Raw genomic sequence first — 12,903 nt, forward strand, 5'->3', positions numbered from 1 at the left:
ATTTTGGTTTTAGTTTACATACATCTTGATTCACCGCCATTGAGGTAAAGAAACCACAGAAAATGGAGAAAAATGGAAATTAAAGCATAAATAGAAATTACAGACATAGGTTACTACTTATAATTTATTCCAAATCCTGCCTGCTAGTACAGGAATGGCAAATAGGTTTTACCTTCTGTATCAGTTCCAATTGATTGATAGAGACTGTGCTGAGGACTGCTTAGGCCAAATTGAACTGAATAAAGAAATAGCCTACTTTGAATGAAGGACAGGGGAAATTAAGCACCAGTAATATGTATCTGCCATCTGGGGTCTAGTCCAGTTTCTCAACTGTAGGCAATTTTGCTTCCTCAGAGATACCTGACAATGTCTAAAGACATTTTTAGTTGTGCCAAATGGTATTGTTAGAGGCCAGGGATGATGCTAAACAGCCTATACCCTTCCCCAAACAAAAAATTATCTGAGCCGGAATACCAATAATGCTGAGGGTGGGAAACCATGGTTTAGTGAAGTCTATGTTATGGTTAGTCCATGGAACCAGGTCTTTAGTCAAATGACATTATCCTGAGCTACCTCTCTCAACACCAGGATGATTCTATACACCTGAGATTCTAGAACTAGGCAATCAGTTTAATTAACAAAGATCACATTGGTCTGTCCCTAACTTTTATTGTGACCACAGACAAGTTATTTTAGCCCTTAAAGCCTTGGTTTTTTCATCTAAAAGGAGGCTATAAGATTAGACAATGTCTGTGTTCACAGGCCAAAACAAAAAACCTGCTAGGAAGCCCTTACATACACTACAGGAATAAAATCCCTCATCAGTAATCAAGCCCTTGCTGATATCCTCCTCTTCAACAAAAGACAATTTTTTGTCAGCTTAAAACAAGTTAACCAATCCCAGTCTCCACTAATGCAGGCTTGTTAGCTGTGCCTGAAATTAAAACTGCTGTAATTTTCATATAATGCTTAAATACTTTCCATCTGAACCCTTGTCTTTAAGTTAAGATGCTTTGTCATCTCTCAAGGTACTCCTACCTTCTTGTTCATCACCAGTACACTATATGAACTCGGCTTCTTCCAACTCTCCATCTATGTTCTGTCATCTCTTGTATCATTCAACCTATTAATATTAGGACCAATGATATAGCCTCTTACAACTACATTTCTTTTTTAACCCTGTAAATCTCCTTCATCAATCAATTAATCAATTCAAATATGTCAAGGCATTCTCTGTGCCATGACATTAATATTAGGGGTGGGAAGTGAGGCTAGAGCAGTTAAGTGTTGGTACAAAAAAAATATGTAAAGACAATTTCTAGGTACAAAACATTTACAGCTAATTAACAGGATGAAATACATAAGCTACTAGAGAACAAGTTATATTAACTAGGTGGTAGCATGAAAATGTCACTATAAGGGCAAGAAATGACAGAAGAATGAAAATGAAATGCCTGCTGTACACAGATGAAAGATGACCCAGAAACTATCATTAAAAATGTTAGGGAAAAAACCCACATAAGTCAAATGCAGAAGGATTGCTGACATCCTACCAAAGGTTTCAAAGGTTGACTCTATCTTTTAAAGGTATATTAGACAGATACGCAAAATACGGCTGCAGAACTGTAAGAACCAATTAATGCTCCTTCCAGGGAATGAAGTTACATGGAAACACTTGGAAGATAATGACTAAAAGTCATGTATGTTACATTAAATCACATCTACCAAAATACAGACCCAATAAACCCTTCTAGAAGAGGTACATTTATATAAGAACCCAAGGGGCAGCAAACCTGACCCCACTGGGGTTCATCTAGGTCTCAGACACATACACCAAGGAACTCAGTGTGTACATTTACTCTTAGAGGTCAATTTTCAATGATTAGGAATATGCCCAGAACCTAAATTATTTAATCCTTATGGCACAAACATTTATATATTTTTGTAAATTCTAATCAAATTCTTTTCATCTGTGGTGCCTCTTGTGGTAGTAAAGCAAACACGTCTACTACCTAGAGCCTACACATGCTGTATAAAGCTAATATGTTCAACCACCTAGTTGTCCAACAGCAAATGGAAGTTTCTGGCATCACCTCAGAAGACTGCATTTGGATAAGTGAATTTTCCCTATTAAAAAATAATTCATGTTTAAATATGCATAAGACTCAAATGAAGAGTAACTCTGTCTCCCCACAGCATTTTCACCTAAGAAAATCTTTAAGACTTTTTCATAATGTTCTTGTTTAAAACAAATTATAACTCCCTATGGCCTATTTCTCCAACTCCAAACTCCCTGTGCTAGCACTTCAAGGGTTCCATCAAGCTTCCTCTTTTCTTCCATCATATTAATTCTATCTGTCACTAGTACCTCCCTTCCGTAAAGAAGCTCATTGGTTTAGATCGAGCATGAGGTTTAACATTCTCAACTTTTAAATCAATAGACTCTTAACGTAATCTAATACATAGTACTCTGAAAACAAATGCTAAGCAAGTCATACTATTATTCAATTCTTCACATTTCATTTGTTTCTGGCAATGGTAGCAAATAAATAATCCATAGATTTTAAAGTGAAGGAATTTGTCAAAGGTTGTTTCTGTACAGGTTTTCCATTATTTTATTTATTAAAAACCATTTTTTTTTGGTAGATTCAGGGTCTCACTTTGTTGATTAGGCTGGTCTCAAACTCCTGGCTACAAGCAATCCTCCCACATCAGCCTCCCAAAGTGTTGGGATTACAGGCATAAGCCACGGTGCCCAGCCCCTCCAGTATTTTATTTGTTATTTAATTCCATATAAAAGAATATGGAAGAATGATGTCCCCTTCTTAAAATTCAAGGACAATTTTTAGCAGTATCTTTAATAGCGTTCTTTGACAATGAAAAAAAATAAAACCCTAACGCTGTTTGCAGAGAACATATCTTAGTGCATCAAATACTTAGGCATAAAGGACTCAGAGAAAGATAAGGAAAAAAAAAAAAAGAAAAACACAACTCATGTATCACACATATCCATTAATAAGGATTATAAAAATGATCAACAAGGCACTAACATGATCAGAAAAGCGTATTTCTAGAACAATCTGCAACAAAATGAGTAAAAAAAATAGCAGCAGGATTTCCAGGAATATAAGTAAAGGTATATTTAAAAAAAAAAGAAAAAAGAAAAAAAGCAACAAACATCTCGGAGTAGAACTCTTAGTAATGTCTTTTGGATTCATTAGAAGACTCATGTGAGTATTGAGGATGCATTTCATACCAATGGTAAAAACATACCTAATTTTATTTTCCATATCTTCACTATCTGAATCTTCAGAGCTTCTGTACTTATCTGGATCTGGGAGCATGCTTGGATCAAATCCATCATCATCATCATCATCACTCCAATCCAGAAAGGCTTCCTCTTCATCTTTGGCCTAAAAAATAATAATAACGGAAATTGTAGTTGAAGAAGTCAGTTGATAAATAATCAGGTTTTATTTCCAGACCCAAATGGATACCCCTCTAATTGACATCCTCAGATTAGAAGTTTTCTATTCTGGTGAAGGCAGGTGACTTTCAGAACCACAACCATTTGCAAAGAGAATGAAAATCCTTATCATTTCAAAAATAAAATCAAATAAGATTCAGAAAGCAAATCACTACTCAGTCCTTTAAATACAATACAGGAGAAAATTGTCTATTTTATTATTTCCATGTAATTCAACTCAATTATCAAAGAAATAAAAGCCAAGTGCTGTGGCGTGCTCCTGTCATCCCAGCTACTCAGGAGGATGAGGCAAGGGGCTTGCTTGAGCCCCGGAGTTTGAGGCGGCAGTACACAATGATCACGCCTGTGAATAGTCACTGCACACAAGCCTGGGCAACATCTCTAAAATAAAATAAAAATAAACATAAAGAAACAGCATATAAAGTTGTTTTAGTGCTCCTGTCCACACATCTAAGTTTCAAAACTACCAAAAATATTAGGTGAAAATATAAAAGACCAGAAGCAAGAGTACAGTAACATTTGTCTGATTTTACGACCACAAAAGTATAAGTCTTAAAAAACTATCAGATCTATTAACTGGGCAGGGTAGCACGTGTCTGTAGTCCTAGCTACTCCAGGGGCTGAGGCGGGAAGATCTCATGTGCCAGATGGCTGAGGCTAGAGTGAGCCATGATTGCACCACCGCACGCCAGCTTGGGTGATGAGCGAGATCTCATCTCTTAAAAACAAAACAACAACAATCATCAGATGTGTACAAGTGTATTTATAGTGATGGGTCTTCTAAATTCAAATGCAAGTGCAAAGTCACTAAGAACAATGGGAAAAGGGGAGGAACACCAAGAAATGGGAAAAGCAATAGTGCATGGGAGGGAATGTATGGAAGTTGAGATCTTTTCAGTTTCATGCAAGCAGGTAGGTAAGGGGGCTTTTTTTGTTTTTAATTTTTGGTGGTTATTTTTGTCAAAAAACAAAATAATGTAAAATTAAATGTATTATACATTTATGTTATGAACATCACATAACAAATTTATTTCTGGTAGACTGGTTTTGTCAACTACTAGATAAACCAAAACTAGCAGTGGCACATGCATTTAACAGAAAATTTTAAGTAGGACTAAAAAAATTTCAGGGTTTCTTTCAGTTACCATCTTTACAATACTTCTTCATACCAAATGATACAAACTTCAATGATTCTTTGATTTCTTTGATTTCCAGTGATTAATGCTCGTTCCCAGAAATTGAATAACAATTCAGAATAGCATAATAATACTAATTCAAAGCAATAAAAATTTACTTTCAAATGGACACAATGCTATTTTGGATTTTGTTTAATGTGTCTCTTGTAATTGACAACATCTAGGCCTTGCTATTTCCTGACCTACAAAATGATTGCAATGTTGATGCTATACCGTATTGTCTGCACTGCATTACAGTCAATTCATGACAATGACCAATAAAATGTATAATACCTATATTATGGAAAGCATGATGTGACTAATACCTTTAATTTATTAACAAACAAACAAAACCACTATCATTTACAACACAAGTCACTAAGTTAAAAATATCACCATAATGAAAACATTCTGTAGTACAATGTCTTTTTAGCAAAGCCTAAAAGTATGTACTTTCTAGCCATATACGGTAAGTAAATGGACATTCTTAGCTGCTCTGTCTCTTTATTTCATGAATCATTTAAGAGATAATTTACAAAAATGCGACTGTGAAAGGGAAACAGGGACGGCAAAGTCACTAAGCAAGAGGGAAGTCAAGCTAGGGACTGTGTCAGGCAAACCTGTCTCCCATTTTATTCCTAAATAAGATAGCTACAAAAGCTACATACCTCCCTTGCCATTTGCCCACAAGGATATTCCTTGTGAACAAAGGACGGACAGAACTCAAAGTCATCCCTCTGCTCATGTGAGACAAATGCTTCTCTGATTGCTTCCTCTGCCCTATTGTTTCACTGAGCCAGACTAAGGCGTGAATGATTCCTCTACCTCCGCCTCACATGTGATTTGTGTATTTAGTAAGAGGCTAACCAGAGACTCAAAAGAATGCAACTGTTTATCTCTTAGCTACCTATGACCTGGAAGTTCCTTTCCTGCTTCGAGTTGACCTGCCTTTCTGGACTGAACCGATGTACATCTTACAGATACTAATTGATGTCTCACGTCTCCCTAAAATGTACAAGCTGTGCCTCTACCACCTTGGCCGCATGTCCTCAGGACCTCCTGAGGCTGTGTCATGGGTGTGTCCTTTAATCTGGCAAAATAAACTTTCTAAATTGGTTAAGATTTGTCTCAGATATTTTGGACTGACAGAACCATCCTCGTTTTTACCTCCTTTTGACTTATTTTCATGAGTCAGACAAATATTCTCTGACATATCTATTACCTCACAACTGTCCAAAAGAGCGGGACAACTCGAAGCAGGGAGCGGGGTTTCAGGTCATAGGTAGATAAGAGACAAACAATTGCATTCTTTTGAGTCTCTGATTAGCCTCTTACTAAATACACAATTTACATGTGAGGTGGAGGCAGAGGAAAAGTCGCTTGTGCCTTAGTCTGGCTCAGTGAAACAACAGGGCAGAGGAAACACTCAGAGAAGCATTTGTCTCACATGAGCAGAGGGATGACTCTGAGTTCTGTCTGTCCTTTGTCCACAGGAATATCCTGTGGGCAAATTGTGAGGAGGGTATGTAGATTTTTTAACTTTGTAGCTATCTAATACAGGAATCAAAGAGAAGACAAGTTTGCCTGACACAGTTCCCAGTCATGTCAGTGTGTTAGGACACCATGGCTGGAAACTCACTGCTGTAAGTAAGGGAAAACCATTTAAGTATTTTAGCAGGAAACTAAATTAGTACCTTAGAAATGCAGCAATAGAAAGGGTGGTTGGAAGGTATAACATTTGAAGGAAGGATATAAGTTTTAAAACTGTAATAATTAACGAAGGAAGTAGCAGTGGAGATGAAGGTGGAGGATCGGTATGAGAGATATTAATGAAGGAGAATCAACTAGACTCTGTGGATTACAGGGGTATTACAATGGACAATGTTTGCACCTCTCTTCATTCATATGTCCATACCCTAATCCCAATGCGATGGTCATGAGGGTGCAGCCCTCATGCATGGAATTAGCACCCTCAAAAGAAGGAACTAGAGCGCTAGCTAACTCCCCTTCCACCATGTGAGGACACAGTGAGAAGCCATCTACAAATCAGTAAACAGGCCCTCATGAGATACTAAATCTACTGGCACCTTGATACTGAACTTTCCAGCCTCTAGAACTCTGAGCAATGTGTGCTGCTTAAATTACTAGTCTATGGAATTTGCTACAGCAGCCCAAAGTGACTGAGACAGGTACATAATATATTTAAGAGAATTAGTATATACAGAAGCATAGTCGTACACATCAGACCTCTGTTAAATACAGAAACAAAGTAGACAGCAGTTTAATAAACACTGAGAGGATACCTTACAAAACATGCTATGGTCTGAAGTTTGTGTCCCCCACAAAAATTCATGTGTTGAAACCTAACCCCCAAGGCAATAGTATTAACAGGTAAAGCTTTTTGGGAGGCCGGGACAGGTGGATTGCTTGAGCTGAGAAGTTCTAGACCAGCCTGGACAACATGGTGAAACCCCATCTCTACAAAAAAATTAGCCAGGCATGGTGGCACACTCCTATAGTTACCTGCTACTTGGGAGGCTGAGATGGGAGAACAGCTTGAGCCCAAGAGGCAAAGGCTGCAGTGAGCCAAGATAACGCCACTGCACTCCAGTGGGTGATAGGATGACAGAGCTAGCTAGCCCTGTCTCAGGAGGGAAAAAAAAAAAAAAAAAAGTTGGAGGGCGGGGGAGCTTAGGTCCTAACAGTAGAGCCTATCTGAATGGGATTAGTGCCCTTATAAGAGGTCTGAGGAACCTTGCTCAGTCCCGCTATGAAGCAGAGAACAAGCCCTTACCAGACCCTGAATCTGTTGGCACCTTGATCTTTGACTTCCCACCTTCTAGAACTGTGAGCAGTTAATTTCTGTCGTTTATAAATTACCCCCAATCTAAGGTATTTTGTTATAACTGCACAAATGGATTAAGAGGGAGATGTCTTCATTCAACAAATCTTTATTAAGCACCTATTACCTATAGCAGACACACTTTTAGGTTCTGGAGATGCTGCAGTGAAGAAAATAATGTCCCTGACCTGATAACAAAATGAGCTGTTCTCGAACAGTTACCCACGTAAGTATGAAAATGAAAGCCCGGTTCTGCTATTTCTGGGGGAGCAGTCAATCAAGAGTGAATCAACTCCACAAGCCCTGCTAAATGTCTAACATTTGATACAGACAGAAAGCAGTTTTCACCTTATGGATCCCCTAACATGTGGCTGACTGATTATGCATTCTGGCTGTCAACATGCTTCTTTTTCTTCATATTTCCAGGTTGAAAGTTGCCACCACTAACCCCTCACCGACTAGTTCTCCCATCTTTCTCCACCCTTCCAGCCTGCTCAAAACAAGAACCCCCTATCATCCTCAGACACAGACACACACAGACACACACACACTCCTCAAAGCCCTGGGCAGAGAGAGGGGGAGCATTTCACCCACATGAAGAGATCAGTGTCACCTCTATAACTGGCAGTTTCCGAAACACAGTTTAAGAACCCCTGAGGAAATTATTTCATCTAAAATAGGAATGACTTTTCTTAAAACAGTTAGTTGGAAAACTCATTTACAAGTAGGGCAGGTGAAAATGTCCCAAAACAGAAATGTTACCTGACTGGTTATTTTGGTTTTGGTTCTGATAATGGCAAGAAACACAAACAAGATGTGGCAGTCTCCTACAACAAACGTACAAAGTGCTTTAACATAGATTATCTTACTTGATCTTCAAAGCCTATGAAGTAGGTCAAAAAGATTTATTGTTCCCATTTTTGAAATTACAAAACTGTGCTTCAGATGACTAAATTACTTACTGAGGTCACACAAACCTGGACATACACAAGGAGTTTTCTCCTACATCACCCTGAATCTCAATTCTCATCATTAAAGCTTTGGATGTGCTTGCACAGTGTTTTTTTCAGTATCAAGCGTATTTTATAAGCTTTTTAAAACATGCAGGTGCTTCCTATGATACCTCACATGTGGTAATCTCCACTTTCCTTATCCTCGGCTCCCAAGCCTCCTTTTGGTTTTTGTTTTGCCTAGAATATTGCACCAGCTGCCTAATGGGTCTTCCTGCAAGTATTCTTTCCCCAATTCCGATCACTCCAATTCTGTGTTGTAATTAGAATTTTGAAATAGATTTCAAATCTGACATGTGCTAATATAAGACACCGGTTTACAACACATGTACTTTCAGGTCCTGGCACTAGTCAAGCCTCTTTCCAGCTCCAGTCTTCGTGCATGCTATTCCTCTCCTGGAACACCCTCTGCTGCTTCTTGCCTGTTGTGGTGCCTTCTAACATCAAACGCATGGTGCCTCTTCACACCAATCCAACAGGTACCAACAGGTGCCCAAAAATACAACTCAATTCTGTCAGTAACCATGCAGAGTGTCTTAACACAGATCCCACAGGTCAAGGGTTCAGTCCCACAAGACTGTCCACACTTCAGACAACCGTGGCCAGTAGACTACAAATTCAGGGGTTCCCACAGGCCCATCTCAGGTTCCACAATTCTCTACAACTTTTCACAGAACTCAGGAGTGTTTTATTTAATGATTGCCCATTTATTATGAAGGCCTAAACTCAGAAACAGCCAGAGGAAGAGGCACAGGACAAGGGAAGGGGTGGGAGTGAGGCACAGGACAAGGGAAGGGGTGGGAATGAGGCACAGGACAAGGGAAGGGGTGGGAGTGAGGCACAGGGCAAGGGAAGGGGTGGGAGTGAGGCACAGGACAAGGGAAGGGGTGGGAGTGAGGCACAGGACAAGGGAGTGAGGCACAGGACAGGGGAAGGGGTGTGAGTGAGACACAGAACTTCCATGCCCTTCCTGGGTGGGCCGCCGTCCCAGCACATGAATGTGTCTGCCCATTCAGAAGCTCTCTGAACTCACTGTTCAAGGGCTTTTATAATTCAATCTCCAGCCACCCGTCCCTTCCGGGGAGGATGGGGGAATAGGGCTAAAAGCCCCAACCTGTAATCAACTGTTTGGTCTCTCTGGTAACCAGCCTGTACCCTGAAGCTATCTAGAGACACCACCCTAAGCCACCTCATTAGTATAAACGCCAAGTGCTGAAAGGACTTCTTAAGAATAACCAGAGACACTCCTGTCACTCAGGAAATCCCAGGGGCTTAAGGGTGTTCTATGCCAGGAACCAGGGAAAAAGACCAAACATGCTTCTTTATACTATACCTGATAACACAAGTCATCAAGTATTTCTAAGCATCGCTTCTTCAGTAAAACTTGTAAAAAGCATCTGTTTCATAGGACGACAGTGCAGGTGAAATGAAACAACATAGGTAAAGCACTTAAGAGTACCTGGCACACAGTAAGACCCTAAAATATGCTACATAATAACACACTTTTCATTTCCATTCCCCCAGAACTCAGCAAAGTACGTGGTAATTGTCTGTCATCTGACGCCAAATATAAATGGGACACAGGAGTAAAAACATATTTAATGTATTAGAGACCCACTGCCTGATTTTTTAAACAAATTTCCTGATTAATCTGTTGCCCTAGTCATGCTAGGCTGTCAGTGATTATCAGTGAGAAAATGTATTAAAAGCCTAAATACAGAGAATTATCTTTATTACATTCCTACATGCCATACAGCATTTATAAAAACAAAATAACCTTTAAGAAATGAATTTAAATTTTAGTTATTTGATTCTATTTAGGACTTAAAGTCTTCCCATATTGTATGAATTAAAAGCAAAATGTCAACTTTGAAATTTCACAAAGAGGAAAAATTCCAAAATTTATTATAAACTATTTTTTATTCCAACGAGGAATGTAAAGATTAAAAAGAAAATTTTAGAGAAAAGTGAGGCAATCAAAACACACTTTGTACCACTAAGAAAACTTCAAAACAACTTTCTAAGAATGCATTAACTCTTCACAGTTTTTAAATTTAAGATAAAAAATGATTGCTAGGGATAAATGACCATCCTCAGTAGTTAAAGAGAGACTGATTTTGAGATTTCCCCAAGCTATAAATCCTAGGCACTAAATTATTTACAGAAGAAATTAAAAATTTTTCTGAATTATGAACACAAAAAGGTTAGTGATGTTATTAAATGCATCACTGAAAGTGAGTATGTATTTACTAAGGCAGATGTGCAGAATAGGAAACATAAGAGCAACTGACAGTGCTGAGAAATTATGGTTCCCACACCATAATGTTAAATTTTAACACCCTGGCCCCATTACCTTTTAATAATAATGTTGTAACACTAACAAAAATATTTCAAAATAATTTCAGTTTATCTGCCTCCTAGAAATTTATTCTACAATGGTGATTTGGGTTACAGCATAATACTGATTTACATACTTCATCTTTGGTATATGACCAAATGTGTATGTATTGGGTGCACCTCTAATATATACTGGCTTAATTGTACTTTAAAATCCCAACCTTGATCCCCTACAATTATGGGGATCTTGCTCAGAAACATCTCTGCCCTTCCTAACAGCCAGCATTAATGTATACAATTGACACAGCAAATGAGAGGAAGGCAACACATTTCAGATCTGGCCGCCTAACCATATAGAAATCTGAGGGGATGAGAGGCAATGGGAATTCGAGACCAGCCTGGCCAACATGGTGAAACCCTGTCTCTACTAAAAATACAAAAATTAGCCCGGCATGGTAGTGGACACCTGTAATCCCACCTATTCGGGAGACTGAGGCAGGAGAATCACTTGATCCTGAGAGGTGGAGGTTGCAGTGAGCTGAGATCGCGCCACTGTACTCCAACCTGGAGGACAGAGCGAGACATTGTCTCAAAAAAGGAAAAACAGGAAAAAAAAAAAAAAAAAAAAAAGAGGCAATGGAGGATGCTGGGGAATGATAAAAGCCATATTAAGGAACAAGTAGGTAAATTCAGATAAATGCCACCTCAGTACAGAATTGGTCCCTTCAATAAAGTAGCACTTACACAATTTCCTCTCAATACTTTTATTTTTTTTCTCATCATTCTAAAACAATGGGAATATCTGACTGAAGGACTATGAGGAAGTGATATAAATATGCATGCAGTGAATAAAGTTAAGAATGGCAGGCAAAGGGCTGGCACATGAATATGCAAAGCCCTAAAGAGCATATTCCAAAATTGGACGGCTCTTCGGAACTTGGAATATTCATTTAACAACTGTTTACTGCACACTTCCTGGGTGCTGAGCATTGGTATAAAAGAAGAATGTAATCTGAGACACAGCACGCCAGTAAAGGACTCTGATTCAGCATTTTAACCTTAAGACTTTTAGCAAAATGAGATTTTTTTCTAAGGCTGCTTTGCACAAAATTCATTCTTCTTCCTAAATTGCTTACTCACTTGCTTTCTTAATATACGAATATTCTACTGAGCCCAACAGGATACTGATGATGCTACAATTTCATAATGCCCTATTAAATAATGGTGCATCTTATTGATCATCTTTATTTCTTGTCTTTTCTGAGAAATGTTACACTAAATAAGGTATTAAGTAAAAGAAAAATTGCAAGTCCAGTTCACTATTTTTCTTACAATAATAAACACTATAATAGGAGATGAGTCACAAGACACTAATTTGACTTCGGCTCCACTAATGGCTAGTTGTGTGTCCTTAGGCCATTAACTCAGGAAGCTTCTGCTTCCTCATCAGTTTAATCTGAACACTGACATCTACCATTCAAGGTTGTTATGAGCACTGGAAGAGAAATGCATGTGATGATGCCTATACTAACATTTACCATCAACCCATGTGTGCACACTGGGAAAAGACTTTCCAGCAGTTTGGCAGTCATATCCTTAAGGACCCTCCTGCTTTCTCTAAATTCTAAACATAAGCAGAAATGTGAAATATTTACATCATCTAAGGAAGCAGTGTATCATACTAGAAAAATATACAATACTATACACAAAAGAATATAATTGAAACTAAATAAATGATTAAGGCTCAAAGGAGTATCAATGTTAGAATGAACTACAGTTTTTTGTTGTTGTTGTTGTTGTTGTTGTTTTGAGATGGAGTCTAGTCTCATTCTGTTGCCCAGGCTGGAGTGCAGTGGCAAGATTTCGGCTCACTGCAAGCTCCGCCTCCTGGGTTCACACCATTCTCCTGCCTCAGCCTCCTGAGTAGCTGGGACTACAGGCACCTGCCATGATGCTGGGCTAATTTTTTTTTTTGTATTTTTGGTAGAGATGGGGTTTCACTGTGTTAGCCAGGATGGTCTCGATCTCCTGACCTCGTGATCCGCCCGCCTC

At 38.7% G+C, this 12,903-nt stretch overlaps 1 protein-coding gene across 1 annotated transcript in view; it reads right to left on the bottom strand.

Moving 5' to 3' along the window:
- Positions 1 to 12,903, bottom strand: part of DDX10 (DEAD (Asp-Glu-Ala-Asp) box polypeptide 10) — a 275,033-nt gene that overhangs the window by 19,333 nt on the left and 242,797 nt on the right. The window contains exon 17 of the mRNA XM_011984743.1: positions 3,274 to 3,413. Within this exon, the coding sequence (XP_011840133.1) occupies positions 3,274 to 3,413 (140 nt within the window). The remainder of the gene's footprint in view (positions 1 to 3,273; positions 3,414 to 12,903) is intronic.

Source organism: Mandrillus leucophaeus, unplaced genomic scaffold, assembly GCF_000951045.1.
Source record: "Mandrillus leucophaeus isolate KB7577 unplaced genomic scaffold, Mleu.le_1.0 Scaffold273, whole genome shotgun sequence".
NCBI lineage: Eukaryota > Metazoa > Chordata > Mammalia > Primates > Cercopithecidae > Mandrillus > Mandrillus leucophaeus.